Source organism: Tiliqua scincoides, chromosome 1, assembly GCF_035046505.1.
Source record: "Tiliqua scincoides isolate rTilSci1 chromosome 1, rTilSci1.hap2, whole genome shotgun sequence".
Taxonomy (NCBI): Eukaryota; Metazoa; Chordata; class Lepidosauria; order Squamata; family Scincidae; genus Tiliqua; species Tiliqua scincoides.
Window position 1 is genome coordinate 137926986 of NC_089821.1, and position 23146 is coordinate 137950131.

At 43.3% G+C, this 23146-nt stretch overlaps 1 protein-coding gene across 1 annotated transcript in view; it reads left to right on the forward strand.

Annotated features, from left to right (window-relative positions):
- PKHD1 (PKHD1 ciliary IPT domain containing fibrocystin/polyductin) overlaps positions 1 to 23146 on the forward strand; it is a 239695-nt gene that overhangs the window by 165643 nt on the left and 50906 nt on the right. The window contains exons 34-39 of the mRNA XM_066622360.1: positions 8485 to 8683; positions 9430 to 9587; positions 11276 to 11470; positions 15783 to 15908; positions 18163 to 18296; positions 21982 to 22094. Of these exons, the coding sequence (XP_066478457.1) occupies positions 8485 to 8683; positions 9430 to 9587; positions 11276 to 11470; positions 15783 to 15908; positions 18163 to 18296; positions 21982 to 22094 (925 nt within the window). The remainder of the gene's footprint in view (positions 1 to 8484; positions 8684 to 9429; positions 9588 to 11275; positions 11471 to 15782; positions 15909 to 18162; positions 18297 to 21981; positions 22095 to 23146) is intronic.

Genomic DNA, 23146 nt, shown 5'->3' on the forward strand with positions numbered 1-23146 from the left:
TGGGAGAGCCCAATTATAATGGGAGCTAGATAAATTTCTTCCAGGAGCCACAATCAGCCTGTGGGCCTTATGTTTGACATCCTTGACCTAGATATTCTGAAATTAACCACACCAGTATAGGAGGGGGCATCCTGTCGAATGTTCTGCATCGTTAACAGAACTATGGAAATCAGTAGTTCCCACACACAGCAAAGCTGAAATTTTTAAAAACTTCACTGCAATGACAGAACTGTAGTCATTTTTACACATGCAGAACAAGAAGACAGGAAAAATAAGTGAATGAGAGAGCTAGTCAAAGTAGCAGAGAACAATCTACAAGCAGTTAAAACTAGAAACTGAATAGGTAATTGCTCCCCCTACAGGTGGAAATGAATATACACAACCACACCCACTACTATGGTACACATGTATAGCTTGCATAAGAGCAGGCAAAAGTCCCATAAGTTGCAGTTTTGTGCATACAGGTGGGGCCTTCATATCTTCCCACCTGGGCTCTGAACACGACTGGAGCCTTGTTCCAGTCGTGTCCACAGCCTTTCGGAGCCTTGGAATGCTGCCCAAAGCCTTTAGGATGCAACTTCTGGTTTTTAGTGAAAAACAGAATTTGTGTTAAAATTACTCTGGGTGGCATTTTGAGCATTGGAGAGATTCATATAATCTGTGATGAAAGTTTATTCACAAGCAGGTCTCGCTGAATTCAGTGAAACTTACTCCCAGGTAAATGTGCATAGGTTTGCATCCTCTGTAGCCTATTTATGTGAGTTTATAGGATCTCTTACCCTGTTTCCTGGATTTCTTAAGCCACTGGGTCAATGTCTGTTATTGTGAACACTGGGGAAACATGCGTATCTCTTAGCTATTGGCATATTTGACTTCTGTAGCAAACCTGTATCTCTTTGCAATCCTGAAAGCTGACATAAACAGAGGGAGGATAAGGAGAATAGTGTCCTTGAAAACTGCCACAATGTTGAACTTCAGAATTTAAATTAACTGTTGGGTATCTAGGTAGTTATTCAATTTCTAGGTGATTATGTAGCCCAGTGAGAAAAAAAGGAAAAGAAAAACTATTTGGTTGATGTGATACGATAACTTGCATCACAACTGCAGGAAATAAAAGTTCCGAATTCGGTGCTGTGTTGCAGTGGGAAATCCCTGTGCCCTGCAGTGGGCCAGCTCTTCTCCTTCTGAAGCATGTTCTCTTTGATTCTGGGATGCTTCAGGGAATGATGTTAGGAAGCTTCAGGGAGTTTCACTTAAGGAACGCTCAGTAACACAGGACACTACATGTTCCTTAGTACCAGACAGTGATGAGGAATAGATTCATTCTCCATGTCCAGAGGACGTAGTCATTATAAATAAAGCAAAGACCTGCTGATACCTGAGGATACATATGAAAAGCTTGTGGAGTGTCAACTAGCATCCAACTGACTGTGAAGAGTCTGCTTTGCATCAGCAGCCTGCCCACACAGAGAATTTGGCCTGAAGTGCTGTATGGGGGTGGTTCTAAATTTTCACTGGAGGCAAAGAACATCTCCTTATTTATAGAAGTTGTGGAGTAGTAAAACCAGAACTCCTTTCTATTTCAGGTAACCTGGCACATCGGATTTTTTCAAAGCAGGGGTGGAAAGGTCCAGTTTGCTTTTAGACAGCTGCAGTTTGCCTGGGTCAAACCTCATGTTGTTTAACTCAAAATTGGGGGGGGGGATTTTGCTAGCCTGCTGTTTCTTAGGATCTTTGCCAACAAAAACTACTTCTGATTTGTAAGAATGTGTGCCTAGAGATGACCCATTTTTGAAACCACAAGAAAGCAACAAACTTTTGTTTTTTTCTGTGTTTAAAAGATGCGGTATGGATTTCGTGGGGCTAGTTGTGTCTGCTGTTACTGTGAGGCTGACTATATATGATGAGCAGGGGGTGGTAGTGGTGGTGGTTTTTGTCCAAATCTTCCCTCTACACACGCAGCTGATTCTACATTTAAAGTAGTATTAGTAGGGCACAGAGGATTGGAGAAGCCATCGTTGTCCTCCCCACCCCCTGCAAGGGAGCTAAAGACCCCAGAATGCTGGAAAGTGAGGGGAGTGTGTTTGTCCACAGTGTGAGCCCAGTTGAAACACAGAAGGATGGGCTGATTTAGTCAATATTCAAGCTGGACCATAAAGGACAATAAGGGAGCAGTCCAGAGGGCACCCTGGGCCAACACAAGTCCTTTGCACCGGCCCATCGTCGTCACAAAAGTGCCATAAAGCACTTTCATGCCAACATAAGTGGGGTTAAGCTGGCACACAGACTTGTGCTGGCCTCCCTGTGCCAATGCAGGCTTCAGCAACAGGGTGAGTTGCGTTGGCTGTGCTTGGCCGATGCAGGGGAGGGCAGGTGGTAGGCATTCCAGGGGGCAGGGAGGGAGTGGGAAGTGGGACCAGAATCCGGCAGTTATGCCAGATCCTAAACCCCATTCCCAGGTGACCCAGGGCAGTCCTGGGCTGATCGAATTTGTGCCACCTCCTGAGGTGGCACAGATCCGAGTAGCCCTATTGGGGCTGCTGAGGCTTTACCTGGGGTAAGGGGAAGCGATTCCCCTGGGCTGAGCCACTTTCAGCCCCAATCCTGCCTTGGATGCAGTGCCTACCTGCTCCAGGGCAGGTTAGGATTGTGCTGCATGTCAGCTTGGTTCTATATTTACAATAATATTGGACTCTTTGTGCCCTTACAATGGCAAAAGGACAGAAAATTGAAAAATTAAAAGGATAAGTGCTCTCCTACGATTGCATAATGGACTGAAAACCTTTTGACTTTTGAGTGAACCATTTATCAGTGACAACTATTGAGTCTATCTGGAAGCCTTTCCTTGGTTATATATATATCATTGGTCAAATATGTAATATTATGCTATTGATTGCTTAATTATCCACTAATTTTTTTACTTTTTTTATTCAATAAATTTTTTTCCACAGTTTTTTTAGTTTTCTTTAACTGTGTTATTCTATGTATTTTTCTTTTTCTTTCAAAAAATGAAAATAAAGTTTGATTAAAAAATTATTGAACTCTTTAGTAAAGCATTATCATCATCCTATTCAGTCAGTCTCCTGCTAACTGTACAAAATTAGCCTGTATTGTGTCAAAATGAAACCTGTATTGTGTCTTTTATACCCATGTCCTTGAAAATACCATCCTTCCTTGAAAATACCATCATCTTCCTCTAATCAGGATCAGTTTCAGTCAGTAGCTGTCAAATTTCAACTTCCATTTTTATCTCAGTAAGCTTGAAATAACTGATGGCACATTGTTTGCCCTTGAGTGTAGTCACCCGCAAACCTTTCTACCTCTGACTCTCAGAACATGTTTCAGAATTTGACACTTGAGTCCCAGAAACTAGTCATGACCTTTTTAAACCTCCAAAATACTCCAAGCTCTATGAATTTGTAGAACTCATGATCATTTTCCTGTGTTTGCTGATGGGTTTGAGTTGAAAGCAGCCTGCGTGGCTGTGGAAGAGAGTTGTTTTCCCAACCAGCACTTAGTTAATAATTAAAAAATGAATTTAATAATTGAGAAATTATACGGAGCCATCAATATTTTAGCACTTGGCAATGTTACTAGCAGTAGGCCTTTTGATAAAGAATAATTTTATTGAATTTAATTTTGGCTATGTCTGCCACCCTCTTCTCCAAAAAGTCATCTAAATGTAATGGAAATGGAAACCACTTGGGTTATTTTTTGTGAAAGGCAGGATGTTGACCCAGTTAGTAATAATGATGGTGATCTATAGCTGAACTTTAAATAAACCAGTAGGATTATTCTTCCTACCCTATCAATTGCTAGAGTGCCTGATAATGTGGTGTCAGGACAGCAGAGAGGCTTAAGTATGGAAAACTTTAAGAAGAAACTTATAAATTCTCCTCAAGACATTGTTCCAAATTTCCTCCTCTGTAGATTAGTCTCTGAGCTTTGCTTCCAAACAAGATTGGACGGTTTTTGGGAGGAAGTTTGTCTTTTTTTTTATGATGAGTTGGAACGGAGTGAAGTTTTCTTCAGGAGGTTCATTCAAAGCATAGTTAAAAGGGCAAGAATGGTCACTTCTACCTGTTTGTCACTCTTGGTTGGTAACAGGTGTTGGAGCACTGATGTTGGGACAAGTGAACTTAGGAAAGCTGAGGAACTTGATGGTCTGTGGTTTCTAATTCAGAAATATTTTCACAGATAATAATCAAGTATTGGGTTTCTAGTATATGGGTGCAGATTTATTAATACCTGTGTGTAGTTTGCTGAACAAGGATGTAGACAATGTGCTTATAACATCTAACACAGAGGCATTGACTGGCTTGATCCAGGACATTGATAAATGCCTTGCTATGAAAATAGTCGATCCCAACCACCTTGAAAGAGACAGTTATGAGAGCACTTCTGAAAGAAAGCCTCTTTGGCCTTCAAGGATTAGAATAATTATATTAGCTAGTCACAAATATTTCATTCTTGTATGGATATTTCTTAGGCAACTCCAGATTCTCAAAGATAAGACTGATTATCTAGATCATTTCAGTCTGGCTTTCAGACCTGGTTTTGGTACAGATGTTGCCTTGGCTGAACTTATGTTGAGAGAAGGGCACGGAAAGTGCAACCTTGTTAATTCTCCTGCATCTCTCAGTTAGGTGGGGCAAGGGCGGGTGGTGGGCGAGACCGCAGGCGGGCAGGGGAGCAGGAGGCAGGGCCAGGATCTGGCACTTATGCCGGATCATAACCTTGTTCCTAGGCAGCCCAGGGCAATTCCGGGCTGCTCGGATTTGCACAACCAATTTAGATGGCGCAGATCCTAGTAGACCCGTTGGGGCTGCTGTGGTTCTTTCTGGGATAAGGGAATTTTTTCCCCTTACCTCAGGCCAAGCCACAGTCAGCCCCAAACCTGGGCTGGATACAGCACAAGCCCACTGGCCTGCCTGTTCCAGCGCAAGTTAGGATTGCACTGCCCAACACTTATACCTTGCCTTTCCATCAGAAAATGATGCCTGGCAGTTTACAATAAACTCAATAAAATTTTAAATAAAATCAGATATAAACAGCATATATAACAGCATTGTGGCAGTGATTAAAAACAGAGAATCACAAAAAAAACCAGAGCATGGTATCAGAATTTAATGGAAGTATCTATCAGTTCAAAGCTAGCTGGAATAAAGAACGGCCTCTCCAACGGACAGAAGACTTGCAATGATGGACAATTCATGTCTGGACAAGTCAGTAAAAAAGCCTCTCTTGGGTTGCAGCCAGCTGGGTGCCTAAAGTTGGTGAGATACACTTGAAGATTTAAGCTGTTTTTGCCGTTACCTTTTCCAGTTATTTTTTTTAAAGAGCTTCGCCATTATTTAGTTTTTATCTTGTTTTGATTTTATATTTATGAGCAGCATTGTGAGCATTTGTGTTGGGGAGCAGAGCGGAAGATGTACTAATAAAGCATACAGATAAATATTTTTTTTTTAATTGGGTGGTAGTCTTTGTTGAAGGAGATTTTGAAGGAAGAACTTGAACTGGATTTGCTTAGCACTGATGTTGCTTTCTGATAGACTGTTCACTGAATGTACGTGCTGAGGTGCATGAATCACAGTTTCATGTACTCTGCTATGGATTTGAGAATGCAAGCCAAGAACGGAATGTGCTGGGAAAAAGCTTATATATGGCCAGCCAATTTATCAGCTGCTACCAACATTTTCTTTTTTCTTTTTTATAAGAATCTTTAAAATTCAGTTAGTTCACACACACACACACACAAAAAACAAAACGGTAGATTAATGATGGCGCAGTATCTATAAAACAGTGAAAATAGCCATATTGACAGCGGCTTTTCATGACACTTAGCTGTATGTTTTATTAATGGGACCTTATTTCTGGTTTGAATGGAAACCTTCAGTATGTGAATCACATCTTTGTGAAATGTTTCCATGTGGCTTAGGTCTGATTCATATGGTGGCCCCCTTAAAAATCACATGTAAGTGCTAGCTTCCTACCCACATGGGCACGTGCACCATAGACAAGCACATGTGCCGCAGATAATCCATCTTTACAGTAGTTTGCAAGGGTATGCAAAATTCATGACATTTATGCTGAAACCCAGTGTCAGCTCTAGCCTTGCGGGGGGGGGGGGCTGGCACAAAAGCCACGTGAGAACCCTCCAAAAGCACATGTTCCCCATGCTTTGGGAATTGTGTGCATGCTCCTTCACTGCTACCACTGTAGTTGCAGGGAATAGTGCAGTGTGGAACTCTTGTCTGCCACTGCTCCACAGTACCTCCTGGTAAGCTGTCCCAGGCCCTCTGGGAGTGGTGGACCATTCTCTTTCTTTCCCTGCTCCTGTTTCACAGTTAAAGGATGCCAGCCCTTGATGACGCCCCCCTCACAATCACCTGGTAAGTGTTTCTGTGGATTCTGGCATCATGGGTGGGGAGCAACGACAGACCCTCATTGAGGGTTGACTGAGTACTCATAAGGGCTCTTGCATGACTGTGAGCATAGACCCCAGCATCTACCCCACCTGGTCCCTGGTCATCTGTGAAGCTTTGCTGGAACCTATCTAGATCCTCTCACCCAAAGCAAGAACCAGTAGCTAATATGCCCCACGGCCTTGGGAACCAGATCTTAATGGGTAGTGCTAGATTAGTTAACCTGAGTGAGTAAAAATCTTGATTGAAGTAGGGACTCTCCTTGTCAACAAAGGATAACAATCTCAAAAGTTCTTTGAACCCTCACAATATAAACACTAAGCAGTATTGTTGAAAGGGTTTGCTCTCAGTTATATGTCTTGCCAAGGTCAGGTTGCCATGACCTATATAACTATCCACCTCACAGTACAAGTTAATAGGAATTGCAGGCTTTTAGATTTGGAAAATTCACCTTGATGATACGCTAGTTATTTTTACTTCCAGGAACTGGTCCCATATGGCTCCTTGGATATGATGCATTTGCTTGTTCTGTGTGCACTGATTGGAGGTCTGTTGGAACAGTATGACTTTAGGTTCAAAGTTCTCAGTGGACTTGGTTCACCCTATATTCCTGCTAATCTCTTTCAGCATGCCCCTGCCTCTGACCTTTTGCTCCTGCAACAATACCATAGTCAGTTACCTGGAGACTTGATCTTGCTTCATTTAATGACTCCTCCCATACCCATTCTTTCTTGCTGCTTCTTATGCCTGGAATGTCTACCTCATGCACATATGTCTTGCCCTATCCCTCCTTAAAATTCACCTGAAGTCTTTGGCTGAACTCATTAATCCTCATGTCTATTTATAATTAAACCTAATGTGCCCTTACCCTTGCTATGCTTGTCTATTCCTATCCTTCCCCTCTCTTATTAGCTTTTTCTATTATCAAAGTTGAATGTGTGAGCTCCTAGGAGGCAGGGACCTGTCTTGCTGGGAGAATGCCATGTACGTCGGAGGCATTATATAAATTCTTATGTGAGGTTGAAGAGCCCCATAAAAAAGTCTTACCAAAGAACCCCCAGATACCGTGAAATGGCTCCAACTACAAATTTAAAAACTTAGCCTTTCTCCCCCCACAGGGAATTTTAGAATCTTTTATTTCCTGCATAGTCTGAGTGGCTCATTGCTGTCTCAGTTTCCACATCACCCTTCTCTGTTGGCCCCAAACGCTTGAGGGTTTTCTTCTTTGTTTTGTTCTCCACAATTATTTTGGAGTGCCTGAAAGACAAATGAGTGTGCTATACAGTATTTTAACTGGCTTTAGGTTTAAAACATAAACAAGATAGGGTGGGATGATTATTTAATGGAATGATTCATATTGATACCTAAAAGATACCTACCTAGGAAGGAAGGAAGGAAGGAAGGAATGTTTAAAGAAACTATCATTAAATGTATATTCAGAAGTCTCATTGAATTCAATGGGAATTGGGCTGGCACTTTTAACTGATGTAATTTTAATTTTTTATGGAATCCATGGGTTTGATCAGTTTTACTGTTTAATTGTCTTTATTGTTTTATATTTAATGTTTTAGTATTTTAATTTTGAATACAGGTGAGCCCCGAGATCCGTATTCTGTTCTGGAAACCCCTGTGGTTAAATAAAATATGACCAAACAATACAGGAATATGGGAGAATGTCTCCCCTCCCCCCGAGCCAAAGGGAGCTCTGCTCCCCTTGCCTCCAGAGAGTCCACTGAGGCCAGCAGAGTCCCTGGACTTCCATCCAAGACCTCTGCCAGGCTCAGATTGAGCCAGAGAGTGAAAAAGGTCACTTCCGGTTACTCCATGAAACCGGAAGTGATGTTTTTAATGCCTTATAAGGCATTGGGAGACCCAGGAAAGCCCCAGAGGGGGGTGCATGGGAGGCGGACCTGAATGGATATGGGATCTGCAGTTATGCATATTGTATTGTGTTTTTTATATTGTTAGTCGCCTTGAATGCTACGAATATTTCTTTCTCCTCTCATTCTCTGTCATGTTCATCTGGCCTTATATTCATCCATTAGCTTTTATATTGTAGGTTGTACTCCTAAAGTGACAGTCACACACCTGAAATCAGCAGCGCAGTCCAATGATACTAAGTTAATTCTGGTGGAGCCTGTGGACTGGAAGCCTGGGGACAAAGTTGTTGTTTGTGGAGGAGAAGCTCAGAAGAAAGAGGAAATTGTCACCGTCAAGACCATAAATGGCACCGAACTCCACATTATGTCTCCACTCAGGTATTCATACCTGTGGGCTGGCAAATATTCCTCAACAGGCCATGAAGCTAATTTGGGGCTTATCCATTAAAAAAAAAAAGTTGCCTAGTTATTGATCTTCCATATAAAACATTTTAGTATGCAAAATGCTTTACCAAATTATTGTTATTTTACTTTGAGTTGCATTTGTAACCTCCAAAAAAATAGTGTGATGGAAATTACTGCAATCTTGTCAGGAGCGGTTTCACGTGTGGCTTGCTGTGTGGTTGCATTCAAGCTCTTATGTAGGTGGTTACATGTAGGCCTGAAAGGGGGGTTGGGGGAAGAGGTAAAATCCCTGAGGCCAGGGCTTCCAGGGGACTCGGGCCATGACAAAAACTATACAGTATGAACAAATTTATTACAAAATAAAGTTTGGCACCTTATTCTTAGTCTATCCAGGGCTGCATTTCTCCTACAATTTTAATCCATTTTCAGTGCACTTCTGTAACCCCAATGCATTTAGGAAAGGTGGCCCCAATCAGGCACCTTATGCCAGGCACAATGCCAGTAGCCCTGGTTACATGTATAAGTTTGCGTGTGTTTGGAAAGGAGGAGAGATCTATGCTTTGCATAGGCTCAGAAATGCTTGCCTTCATTGTTACAGTCTATACTTTATTGCTCAACGTTGGTGCTAGAACAATAATTCAAAGTTGAGTTCTGTCTCTCAAGGTTTCCAAAACTAGCACCAGTTGAGCTGGTTCTGTTTGCTCTTGTGCTTTCTATAGGTATCCCCATGGTGTGTATGAAGATCAGGTGTCTGGAGAGCAGTTTGCTTTCAGACCTGTTGTGGCAGTACTGAGCAGAAGCGTGGTCATCCAAGGGAATATCACAAGTGAGAGAAGTTCCCATCTGAAGCAGTGCAAAGAAGCAGGCGTTTCAGGTGGTGAGAGAAAAGGAGAGGGCATGCCTTCTGAGGGTTATATGCCATAACTGAGTCAGTAAAGAATTTAACATCATATTTGGGTATTGCTATGTCGGAAACCTTTCTTAATAGAACAAGTGCCTAAACTCTGCAAGTTATCTATTCAGCATTTGATACTGATGTATCAGTCCAAATAGTCCAAATAATATAGGCCTTGATTTAAAACACATGCTTTTGATTTTCTATTTGTTTGCAATTTGATGAGCAAGTTGGTAGGTATCTTTAGAACGTAATTCTGTTTTTCATGTTCATAGACTGACCTAATCTACTCTTTTGTTTTCCAGCAAAGGGGAACAGGAAAGAGATGACTTAAACGGCAACTCAAATATTGGGAGTTGAGTTGCAGAAAAAATGTTTCAAACAAATGTTTAAAAAACCAAAAAGGAGAGGGGATCTGTTATTTTGAATGGAGACCTCTTGATCCATGTGATTTGCCTGTTGAGCTTGGGAGCGTTAGCATTTCTTCTTGTGTTTCAGATGTTATTGTTCTTACATTGGTGCTTCAAACTTTTGGAAGCAGTGGTAGGAAAGACAGACTCAAGGTGGTCACAAAGTGTATTAAGAAACTTTCAAATTAACACATTAGTTTTAACTGTGTTTACAGTGTGCTCCTTCATCCAAGGAAACTCTTGAGTGATATCTAATGTGTAATGGGTATTGTTGCAGAAACAACACAGGAACAAGCTGTAGGAAGACTCTGGCTTATCTGTTTTGATAACCTAGCAAAAATACTTGTTGAATAGCAGAGAAGATAAAATCTAGTGACTGTAGTGTGCGAATAGTGTTCTTTCCATGACTAATGACCATATGTTCCTAGGAATTTGAAGGAAAGGTGTGAGGTTGTGTCATGCTTTTAAAATAAAATTGCTGGACAATATCTTCAAGCTTGGATTCAGAGATGAACTTTGGAAGCTCAAAAAAAAACCCAAAAAACTCCTCTCAAATAAAAAGTGAACTTCTAAAGCCTGCAAAGATCTTCTGCAAGCCTATGTGTGAAGAAGTCCCCCTTCATCTCTTCCTGCCACCCTTTTCCACACCAAAGCATATTCCTCTTTCTCTCCAAAGCATGCTCTCCAAAGCATGCCCTTTCTTACTGGTCTGATGGCAGAAGGAGCACCTACAGCAGTGTGTTGAAAAAAACAGTGGTGGTACCTCTTAGGGAGTAGGCATTCCGCTCCCCCCCCCCGTCACTTTTGATTCACTTCATCACAATGCAATTGCAGCAGCCCATAGGGAGACTACAAGCTCTCCTGGCATACTGCAGAGCAGGGTGACAAATGGTGGAGGGGCAAGGGAACAAAAATTTGCGCATGTTTAGTATGCCAGAGCAATTAGGGGAAAGAAAAACCCCTCCCTCTTCCCTACTCCTAACTGCTGCTCCCCACTGTCATTGACTGGTAAGCAAAGATTAGAAGGGGAGTTTTACTGGGGGCAGGTGAGGGGACTTTTTTTTGGAAAGAAGTGGCAGGCTGGATTGATGGGAGGAGGAGGTCATTTTCCAAGCCATCTTGGATTGGACTGGAAAATTATCTGTACCCTGGTTTTGTGAGGAAAAATTCAAATAATTGCTGAGGTGTTTGTAAGGGAAAGTTCTCCCATCTCTCATTTTTGAACGTTTAGTGTTCTGAACCTGCACATCCCCTTTTCAGATGTTTCAGCGTGTATGTATAAGAGAAGTGAGAAGAAACTTGGATCTCAGGACATGGGGGCTGTTGTCATCGTGCAGTCTTATCATGGTGAAACCAGTTGGCTCCATCTGGATGGTGTACAGTTTCAGCATGTTGGTCAAGCTTTCCGGAAGCACCTCAGTGCACTGATCATTGCTGGGAACACCCAAATGACTGGTAGAGTATTAATTATATCTTTACAGACTTTTTGGTAGGCTTGAGCAGCGATGTAATACTGGGGGTGTGCTATCGTCCTCCAGACCAGAAATCTGATGGGGACCTTGAAATGAGGAAACAGATCAGGGAGGTGACAAGGAAGGATAGGGTTGTAATCATGGGGGACTTCAATTATCCTCATATTGACTGGGTCAATTTGTGTTCTGGTCACGATAAGGAAACCGGATTTCTTGACGTGCTAAATGACTGTGGCTTAGATCAGCTAGTCACGGAGCCCACCAGAGGACAGGTGACTCTGGATTTAATTTTGTGCGGTACGCAGGACCTGGTTAGAGATGTAAACGTTACTGAGCCATTGGGGAACAGTGATCATGCTGCGATCCGTTTTGACGTGCACGTTGGGGGAAGAATACCAGGCAAATCTCTAACAAAAACCCTTGACTTCCGACGGGCGGACTTCCCTCAAATGAGGAGGCTGGTTAGAAGGAGGTTGAAAGGGAGGGTAAAAAGAGTCCAGTCTCTCCAGAGTGCATGGAGGCTGCTTAAAACAACAGTAATAGAGGCCCAGCAGAGGTGTATACCACAAAGAAAGAAGGGTTCCACTAAATCCAGGAGAGTGCCCGCATGGCTAACCAGCCAAGTTAGAGAGGCTGTGAAGGGCAAGGAAGCTTCCTTCCGTAAATGGAAGTCTTGCCCTAATGAAGAGAATAAAAAGGAACATAAACTGTGGCAAAAGAAATGTAAGAAGGTGATACTGAAGACCAAGCGAGACTATGAGGAACGCATGGCCAGCAACATTAAGGGGAATAATAAAAGCTTCTTCAAATATGTTAGAAGCAGGAAACCCGCCAGAGAAGCGGTTGGCCCTCTGGATGGTGAGGGAGGGAAAGGGGAGATAAAAGGAGACTTAGAGATGGCAGAGAAATTAAATGAGTTCTTTGCATCTGTCTTCACGGCAGAAGACCTCGGGCAGATACCGCTGCCCGAACGGCCCCTCCTGACCGAGGAGTTAAGTCAGATAGAGGTTAAAAGAGAAGATGTTTCAGACCTCATTGATAAATTAAAGATCAATAAGTCACCGGGCCCTGATGGCATACACCCAAGGGTTATTAAGGAATTGAAGAATGAAGTTGCAGATCTCTTGACTAAGGTATGCAACTTGTCCCTCAAAACGGCCACGGTACCAGAAGATTGGAGGATAGCAAATGTCACGCCTATTTTTAAAAAGGGAAAGAGGGGGGACCCGGGAAACTATAGGCCGGTCAGCCTAACATCTATACCGGGTAAGATGGTGGAATGCCTCATCAAAGATAGGATCTCAAAACACATAGACGAACAGGCCTTGCTGAGGGAGAGTCAGCATGGCTTCTGTAAGGGTAAGTCTTGCCTCACAAACCTTATAGAATTCTTTGAAAAGGTCAACAGGCATGTGGATGCGGGAGAACCCGTGGACATTATATATCTGGACTTTCAGACGGCGTTTGACACGGTCCCTCACCAAAGGCTACTGAAAAAACTCCACAGTCAGGGAATTAGAGGACAGGTCCTCTCGTGGATTGAGAACTGGTTGGAGGCCAGGAAGCAGAGAGTGGGTGTCAATGGGCAATTTTCACAATGGAGAGAGGTGAAAAGCGGTGTGCCCCAAGGATCTGTCCTGGGACCGGTGCTTTTCAACCTCTTCATAAATGACCTGGAGACAGGGTTGAGCAGTGAAGTGGCTAAGTTTGCAGACGACACCAAACTTTTCCGAGTGGTAAAGACCAGAAGTGATTGTGAGGAGCTCCAGAAGGATCTCTCCAGACTGGCAGAATGGACAGCAAAATGGCAGATGCGCTTCAATGTCAGTAAGTGTAAAGTCATGCACATTGGGGCAAAAAATCAAAACTTTAGATATAGGCTGATGGGTTCTGAGCTGTCTGTGACAGATCAGGAGAGAGATCTTGGGGTGGTGGTGGACAGGTCGATGAAAGTGTCGACCCAATGTGCGGCGGCAGTGAAGAAGGCCAATTCTATGCTTGGGATCATTAGGAAGGGTATTGAGAACAAAACGGTTAGTATTATAATGCCGTTGTACAAATCGATGGTAAGGCCACACCTGGAGTATTGTGTCCAGTTCTGGTCGCCGCATCTCAAAAAAGACATAGTGGAAATGGAAAAGGTGCAAAAGAGAGCGACTAAGATGATTACGGGGCTGGGGCACCTTCCTTATGAGGAAAGGCTACGGCGTTTGGGCCTCTTCAGCCTAGAGAAGAGACGCTTGAGGGGGGACATGATTGAGACATACAAATTTATGCAGGGGATGGACAGAGTGGATAGGGAGATGCTCTTTACACTCTCACATAATACCAGAACCAGGGGACATCCACTAAAATTGAGTGTTGGGCGGGTTAGGACAGACAAAAGAAAATATTTCTTTACTCAGCGTGTGGTTGGTCTGTGGAACTCCTTGCCACAGGATGTGGTGATGGCGTCTAGACTAGATGCCTTTAAAAGGGGATTGGACGAGTTTCTGGAGGAAAAATCCATTATGGGTTACAAGCTATGATGTGTATGCGCAACCTCCTGATTTTAGAAATGGGTTATGTCAGAATGCCAGATGCAAGGGAGGGCACCAGGATGAGGTCTCTTGTTGTCTTGTGTGCTCCCTGGGGCATTTGGTGGGCCGCTGTGAGATACAGGAAGCTGGACTAGATGGGCCTATGGCCTGATCCAGTGGGGCTGTTCTTATGTTCTTATGTTCTTATGGTAAGAATAGTTTTTCCAAATGGGTTCCTATTTGCAGAGCTTCCCAAATTGGGTTCTTGTGATGCCCCAGCCAGGGAAACCCTGTATCTGCCCCCTTAAATGGTGGGGTGATGGTGAAGACAGTGACACAATTGCTATGATCATGCTGCTGCTGGGGGCAAGAGGGTTATTTTTTTAACTTAGCTGAGGTAGCAACATCCTCCTGGGAGGCCCTGGCAGCCTGTGGACCTCTCTGCAGGGCTCCCCAAGGCTCCAAACAGCTGAAAAGATAAAGGTCACTTCCGGTTTTCTTTGTGAATCCAGAAGTGGGTGTTTGTTTTTTGTTTGTTTTTTACTATTTTCAGCAGCTTGGAGGCTTGGGGAGCCCTGCAGAAGGCTCCATGGACCCTCCTGGAGGCCGTTGCTGGCTCAGGTAAGTAAAAAAAAAAAATTGCCCCCAGCAGTGATGCAGTTGTATTGATGGTGTTGCTACATTTATCCCTCCCCTGCAGGAATTTACAGCCGTTCCCAAACTCCTGGAGAGTTTGGAAATTGCTGCCCTAGTGCTAAACACTTAAAAATTAAACTTTGTCACACAGTCTAGAAGGTTGAGCCTATGAGTTCTGCTTGCTCATTCATCAGGGAAGACTCCACATTTCAATCAAACAGGAACATTCAGAAAACATTTGGAGTGGTTTCATTTTTTTTTTTTCCCTGGAATTTGTTGCCAAAATCTTGATAGGTTGGTTGTTTGCAAATAGTCCTGGGAGAGAGGGTGCAGGGGCAAGTTGCTTGGTTGACTCCAGACATTGTTTTGGTGAAGCCAATTATCTAGGCCATTTCAGTCTACATTCCAACCCAGTTTGGGATTTGCAAGCTAGTTTGGAGGCCCTGTGCAATATGTCCTTTACCAGGAAAGAGGCAGGAGGACTGTGAACATGTCCCTTTTGATATTTCTACTCTGCATTTTTTATACCACCTGCCACGGCATCATTCTAGCTTGTGTGCCTGGGATGGAAATGGTTGTTGCATTTCTGCTTTCCTCTTTCCACGTATTGGTGACCACAGCAAACTAAATATCTGCACAAAGCTGTGATTGACTAAGAATTTGGGATTCTGGATGGGGTTGAATTTCTTTTGATGAATCAGATCCACAGCTTGAAGTTGTTTTGAGATCCAGCTCTGCAGGTGGATATCCAAGTCTTATCCATTGTGTGAATTTCTTCAACCAGTTCCAGTTGAAATGACAGCTGCAGTCCTTCTTGGGGAAAAATGTGATCTGGCTGCAGTTATTCATGACCTGATAATGTCCAGGTCAGATTTTTACTGTATGTGGTTCTCCCTATGAATACTGTTCACTTCAGTTGGTTTGGAATACGGCTGCAAGGGTGCTGATAATTTTTTTATAGCAATGCCAACTGTTAAGAATTTTACTAGCTACCAATTTGTCTCTTGGAATTATTCAAAATGCTGGGTCTGACCTATAAAGTTCCAGCCACTCTGGGACTGGTGAATGTGAATGATTGCCTGCTACCTATCTGATTGTTAAAGAACTGTATGCGTTGTATCAATTTGCCGCCCCCTCTAGATTCTTACATTCAAAGTTGTGTTGTGTTGGATTCTTTCGGACGGGGAGTCAGCCTATTGGGGGTATCGGATCTCAGAGTGGAAAACAATATCTTTTATAACATTATGGGCCATGGAGTTATCGTGGGTAAGTGGATGAAAATAGATATAAAATAATAATATAAAATAATTGCAGAAATTTTCAAGAAAAAATATTTTTCCCCAAACCCATAATTTTGGGAATTTGTCCCACATTTTTTTTGCTTGGTACATCCTGCCCTCATTTAACAGTTATGTTTGCAAAAGTTTTATTTTTCCCTTGAGCTGACAAATTAATATAGGCATCCCTTGATATCCACAGAGAATACATTGCTGCCCCCCCTTAGATACCAGTAGCTACGGATAAGGGGAAACCCTATGTCAGTGCCAGCGGTACGGCACCTTAGGATCAGGCTGCCCTTCTCCCTAACTTTCCTTAGGTCTCCATTGCTGTGTGCTTTATTCACTTTAGATTCCTCCTTGTATAGCTTAAGAGTGAGTGTGGTATTTCAGAGAGATCACTTAAAGCCCCCTGTTTGGCTTTCTGAGCATTTCCGTAAAGTTTTAGTGCACTTTAATTTGGGCTCGGTCATCTTTTCACCAGCAAATTATTTAGAAGTAACATTAACTTTGACATAGGATTCCTTCACTCCATTCCTTCTTCCCTCACGTGTATGTGTTACAGGGATTTTCCAAACGTGGTGCTGGTAAGAGGGTGTCCTAAAACAAGGAGACACTGTGGTAAAGAGTTAGCCTTTAGTGCTTTTCTCCTGTCATCTTTGCTGTATTATTCGAGATGCAGTAAAATTGAGATGTCATTCTTGATGGTAGGCTCCAAAGAAACATGAATATAAATTATGTAGAATGGCTCTCCAAATTACAGATGCTCAAGTGACAGATGGCTGTGCCAGTGCTTTTGTACAGGCACAGTCTGTCCTTTAGTGGTGCTATTGTGCAGGTGTGGTGGTGGGCTGGTAAGAACCAGATGCTTTAAGATACATACATTTCAACTTCTATACAGACCTCCAGAATCAAATCAGTACATATATAGGGGACTAACAGCTGATCCTATCCACTTCCCAGTGCTGATGCAGCTGCATTGCAACCCTTAGCTAAGGGAACAGACATTCCCTTACCTTGAGGAGGCCTTGTTGGCATGGCTGCATCAGCACTGGAAAGTTGGTTAGGATTGGACTGTTAGTGCTATATGAATCTAGTCATCATCCTAGGGGCGCAATCCAGACTCTCCCTTGGTCCAGCATGTGGAGGTGTGCTGGCCTACGGAGGCTGAATCCAGCCTCTGCGCTGATATAGGGAGCAAGCCTTGCGTCAGCCAAGCTCAGCTAATGCAAGGTTCTGGGGAGGAGATGGGGAAGAGGCAGGAGGGAGGCATTCTGGGGTGGGGGAAGGGTGGGCAGAGAGCGGTCCTGAGGCAGGTGGGCAGGGAGCAACAGGTGGGGTTTGGAACCAGCTGTGATGCTGGATTCTAGCCCTCATACCTGAGCAGCCCCAGCCCCCATACCCTCAGGAGGTGGTGCAGGTCTGAGGAGACCCATAGGGGGCTGCAGTGGCTTACCCGGGGGTAATGGGAAAAGTTTCCCCTTATCTTTGTCTGAGTCACTTTGGAGCCCTGTCCAGCGCAAGCCTCCTGGGTTGCCTGTTCCAGTGCAAGATAGGATTGCGCTGTAAGAAAATGGGTACAGCTGTTATTTAAGGGCCTCCCTCAATCTTTTTCACCATTTTCTTTCTTACCTTATTCAGTTTTTCTGATTCTGCTGCTCTGCCTACAGATTGTTTTGCAAAATAAACTGAGATAGTTCTTAATCATGCAGTTGAAACAATATGCAAAGCACATTATCTATGGGTTAGTGCAGTGGTTTTCAAACTGGGAAATTGCGACACCTCATCCGGAAGGCACTGGCCTTTGTCCCCTTAAGAGGCGGGGGCAGGGAGGAGACAGCGACATGATCCCCAGGATCGCATTGCTAACATGGCTGCAGGGACGGGGATGCACTCACCAGTCCCTGCAGCAGCCTGTTGGGGATGCGGGGAGCCCTGCGCGAGCGTCTGCAAGTGAAAGTGAAAGCGAAAGTGGAGAGATCATGCTCCACTTCCGGTTTTGTGGGAGTGGAGTGTGATCGCTCTGCTTTCACTTTTAGAAAGCTGGGAGCCCTGCAGAGCAATGCGTTAGCAATGCGATTCTCCCCCCCCCGCCCCCACCAAGACTTACTACGGTTCAAAGTCTCCCTGAGAGTTTGAAAACCGCTGAGTTAGTGAATGGTATATATAATGAACAATATAAAGTAGCAATGTATGATCAAGGTGATGGCTTATTAATTCGTACCTTTATGGCTTTGTTTTAGGAGATGGGCTGGATCGAAAAAACAAATTAAAGCACAATGTGATTATTGGGCTTTCTGGTACTGATGGGCTTTCCAGTACTGAAACCTTATCACCTGCTGGGATCTACATCCAGGCCCCTGATAATTTGATAGAGGTAAGGTAGGGCTGAGCCAAAATGCCCCACAGATAGGAGTCAAGAAAGGGGTCATATACGGGGTTAGGTCTAACTGAAATTATTGACAGTGGCTTTGCTCCATGCAGTTCCAAAAACAGATGACTGAATAACACTATTTCTTCTGAGGGGGGACATATGAGTTTTTAGAAAACAGTGGACACTGGAAGGAGTGCTGCTGTCAATAAGAGCAGCACTTCAGGATAACAGTAAATGGTGGTAATTGTGATCTAGGAGATGAGTGGTTTCAGGGCACCATTTGCCACCCTCCAGTAGGGCCTGCTGCTTGTCTAGGTGAGTAGGGGGTTCCCATGATAAATAGTGTTGCACCAGGCCCTGCAACTTCCACAGCTGACCCTTAGAATTATTTTTAAATGTTGTGGGTATCACTTCTGTCAGTCCTTCAGCATTCCTGTAGACTGAAGAGGGCCTTGTCTGATACTTTCTGCTTTGTAGCTGAAGGGCAAGCCTTGCGTCACATAGTTTGTTTTATCTTGTTGGCATCCTTCAGTCTCGGAAGACTATGGTATCACACTCTGAATAGTGTTCTGGAACAGAGTGTCCTCTCTAGTGCGCGAAGCCTGGGTAAAATAGATATGGAGGATAGACTTGTTACCCATGCAGCATATCCCCCCTCTCCACGTCGCTGAAATGGTCCAATGGAAAGGCAGAAGCCAATACGGTTGGTTCTAGCGGCGTTGCAGGAGTTGCCAGAACGTGACTGTGTTCAGCCATAAACTGTCTCGGGGACTCTGGCTCCGGACTTTGCCTTGAGGTTGAATCCTGAAGCCCTTTCCATAACTGGATGTAGCCACAAGGCAGTGGAGGTTTGGGATCAGAGTTTTCCTTCTCTCAGATGAGCTGCCTTCCCAGGCTAATGAGTCCCATCTACCCTCTTATGACAAGTACAGCCAAACTGAGGGCCTATTCTTATCCCCAGCCCCCAGGGGAAGTTTGTTTTAATGTACAGATAAAAAAAGCTCTTTGTCTTTCTTCATGGGCCCCAGTGGGCCAAGATATTTTGGATGATGTGACATTGATAAAGTGTCATGCCTTTTCGCATGTTTACATACCAGTTTACATATTCAGTGTTCCCTATGTAATTTTTAGTTCTTTGCTTTCTCAAGCAATGTGAGGCAAGTTGGCCTTAAGACTGAGAGGAAGTTTCATCTCTTAGATTTCGTTCGGCCAAGTTATGCATATTATACCTATTTTTTTTCCTTTCTTCTGAGACTTTGTTTTCAATTATGAAGTTGTAAATTCAGGGCACCTATCAGCAATGTTTCTTATCTTCACATTAGAAGGTTTCCAAACGAGCCCTAATCTATTGCAGAGGCACAAAATCTTTTGTTAAGCTGGGGGAGGTGCATCATTTTGTTCAGCATTATTATAATGCACAAGCTGAGGCCTAATTCTCAAAAACCACAGATGGTGTAGTTAAACTGTGCCTGGACTGTATTAATTCAGCCTGCAGGAGGAGACTCACGTGACTGAAAGTACCTTCATATAAACATACCACACAGTAGAATACTAAATGTCATCTCAACCTTCTTAGCAAAGTCTGCAGTCCTAACCACACTTTCCTGAGAGTAAGCCTCATTGAACAAAATAGATCTTACTTCTGAATAGACCTGGTTAGGTTTATGCCCTTAGCCTTCTTATATGCTAGTTATATGTGTGTAGTAGTGTTTTTAACTCATTTCTGCCCAGCCCACAGGTGTACACATTATGTTTATGCAACATTGGGCAGAAATGGCAATAGCTCATCATGTGAGCCCGTACAGTCTAAAGTAATACAGTCACAAGTTCACTATGTATTGTTTGTGAGAGTTGTTTGAACCAGATGATCATGGTTATTTGGACTGCAGCAATCTTCCACCATCATGGCATTCAGGGAAGGGTTTCCCACAGTCATACTTAGAAATGACTTGGATATTGATGCAGGTAAGCATTGACTGTAAACTTGTTGTGTGAATTAGTGTGAATTCAAGGTGCTTTCAGAGCGAACAGAGAAGAAAGATCAGATTTAAACTCTGCATTCTCAAATTATGTGTATTATCTACTCTGTGGTATTTGACTCACATAAAAGGTCCTCTGGCTGTATTCCATTACTATCAGATGCAGATGTAGAAAAGCAGGTAATTTCTCTCTGGAGAGATCCACCGTTCTATGAAGAACTGATTACTCACAAAATTCCCTGATGGCCTAAAACTTCTGCTTTTGAGCTGCTAGATGTCCACAAAAATATGTAGGACTCCCATCACAAATCATCTGTAAAATACACTGCTAGAATCTCAGGTAAAATAGCCATTGAAATAGTACGACTTGACTACTGAAGTCTGCATTAACTGTGCTGTGGGCAGCATGGTTTGGAAAGCTGTATTTCTGTAACAAGGTGCCTAAACTTGTGCTTCAGGCAGTACTTCTTATCTCTTTGTGTTGTGACCCTTGTGACAAATGTCAGACACCACGACAGTGGGAAAATTGAATAGGTCAGGAGACTGGAAATGGGATATGGAGCCTCTCTCTTCTAGGTCACTGACTCTGCTTTGATTTGGGTCACAAGTAATGAACAGTCATTACTTTCTTAAGACTCTCTAGTGACCTCTGGAGAGTGAGTTGGTGGTCTTGCTTCCAATCCCTATGGACAAATATCCACCTAACAAACACACCAAGTGACACCACTGACCACCTTTTGGCCACTACACATCTGGATCAAATTTCTACTGCAATTTGGTATTGCTGAAAGACTGGGCACCATTCTCAATTCTTCCCACTGTGAGTAATTCACTTCTCTTTTAGCTTCTCCTGATGACACTAATTCTGTTCCCCTGCACATCCACAGCCCAATTTTTTAACCTGACTTGTTTAGGAGATAGTTCCCCCCCCCCAAAGCATACATTTTGGCAGAGAATTATACTTTAACTAGTAACATGGCCACCAATGGGAATTTGTTGTTGTTGTGTATCTTATTAATAATAAAACAAATAGGTATATATTGCTATTGCTATATAGGGCATTTTTTTTTTCAGAGATACTTAAACAAAAGAGATGCCCTCATCTCAAGAACCTATGAGTTACAACCTAAATGCCATCTCAGAGGTCTTGAAACTGTCCAGTGCTGGAATCCCTATATGAGCAGAGAGCTGAACATTTGTTCTTAATTCCCGCCCCCAATTGTTGGGGTTATGTTATGACTCCTTCAATTGGTGCCATGCACAGTTGTACCCATGGGTAGTCAGGCATGCTGTTCACATGTTGTGATAATCTTGCAAACACTGTCTAGAACCACAGAGAAGCCCCTGTTTCAGCAGACTGAGGCAGAGGAGGCTATATATGAGGGGAGGGAGGTCGCCCCTCTGCCCCAAGCTCAGGACCTAACCCACACAAATGCATATGTGGGTGGCTTGCAGGCTTATCTATAGGGGAAGGAAATGTTGTGTGGCATACCCCTGAATCAAACATCTCTTAAGGTAAGAGTGTCTCAACTTCCAAAGTGACACAGGATGTGTCGTGAACCTTTCAAAAGTTTCAAAAGTAGCTTGACGTTTATGTTAATATGGGTAGTAATAAAATCTCAACTCAAAGAATTTTTTAAGATCTTTCAGTATCCTGAAATTTTTGTATGAGTGGGGAAGATGCTCTAATAACACATTGTTCCCTGCAGGGCAACACAGTGTGTGCAGCTGGACATGGCTACTTCTTTCACCTTTCCCCTACAGGACCATCAGAGGCACCAGTCCTGTCCTTCAGGGAGAATGTAGCACATTCCTGCACTAGGTATTGTTGCATTCAATTTGATTGAAAGGTTTTTTCCCCTCTTCTCCCCCTCTTTTTCTCACAGAAAAAGAGAGAGTCTCTCTCTCTCTCTCTCCCCCCCTTAACGTTAGCTGCAATAGCCAATTAGAAAAAAAATGTGTTTAATGTTTTCTCTGATGTTTAATAGGATCTCCCCCCCAGCAGGATGAAAACATATTGATATGCTATGGTCCATTTCTCATAGACTGTGTAAATAGGATTCATTTCAATTTCAATTACATATATTCTTCTTCCCCAATTCTAAACCATTGTCTAGTATGCTCATCTATTAAACAGCTGCTGCATTTCATTTTAGAGATGTGAAATCTGCATGCACATTTCACTATTGGGTGAAATCTCATTCCATTCTTAAGTATGCTTTTTTAAAAAAAAAATTCTTTAAATTTAGAACTATGCATTTTTTAGTGATCTAGTCTGAAGCCCCAAATGTAAAATATTTACAAAATACTGCACTGTATCCTCAGTGGTTAGCAGAAGTGGTCCTATTCGAGCTTCCAGCTAGCCTGGAACAGATGCCTTGTGGTGCTGTTTGGACCTGGCAGGAGGAAGAGGTTTCAGGAAAAGAAAGGACAACTTGTTTTCTTTCCCACTCATGAAAAATCCCCCCATTGTGCAATACACTGCTAAGGGATTGGGTAGGGCTGGCTGTCAAACCTGAGCTTGAGCCCTGAATTGCTATATGATGGGGAGCAGAAGGGCAGATTACTGGAAAATAAGAAAGAAAAAGGGTATCCTTCCTGAAACCCCCTTGGGTGGTGTAAGGCGGAAGAGCTTTTGAACCTCATGCACAGATAGCCTCAGAGGTTGTTGAGATAGAGCTCTGACCAAAGGCCCATCCCAATGAAAGCATCCACCTGGCTGGATGAACTCCTGAAGCTTTAGTAAGAGCAGTAACAGTGCTCAATGTGTATTTAGGGGGTGGGCAATAGATTCCATTTCAGTGGGGCCCAGTGCAGAATTTTTCTCCAGGGCCCCCAGCAACCTGACACCAGCACTGATCTTATAACATGCAT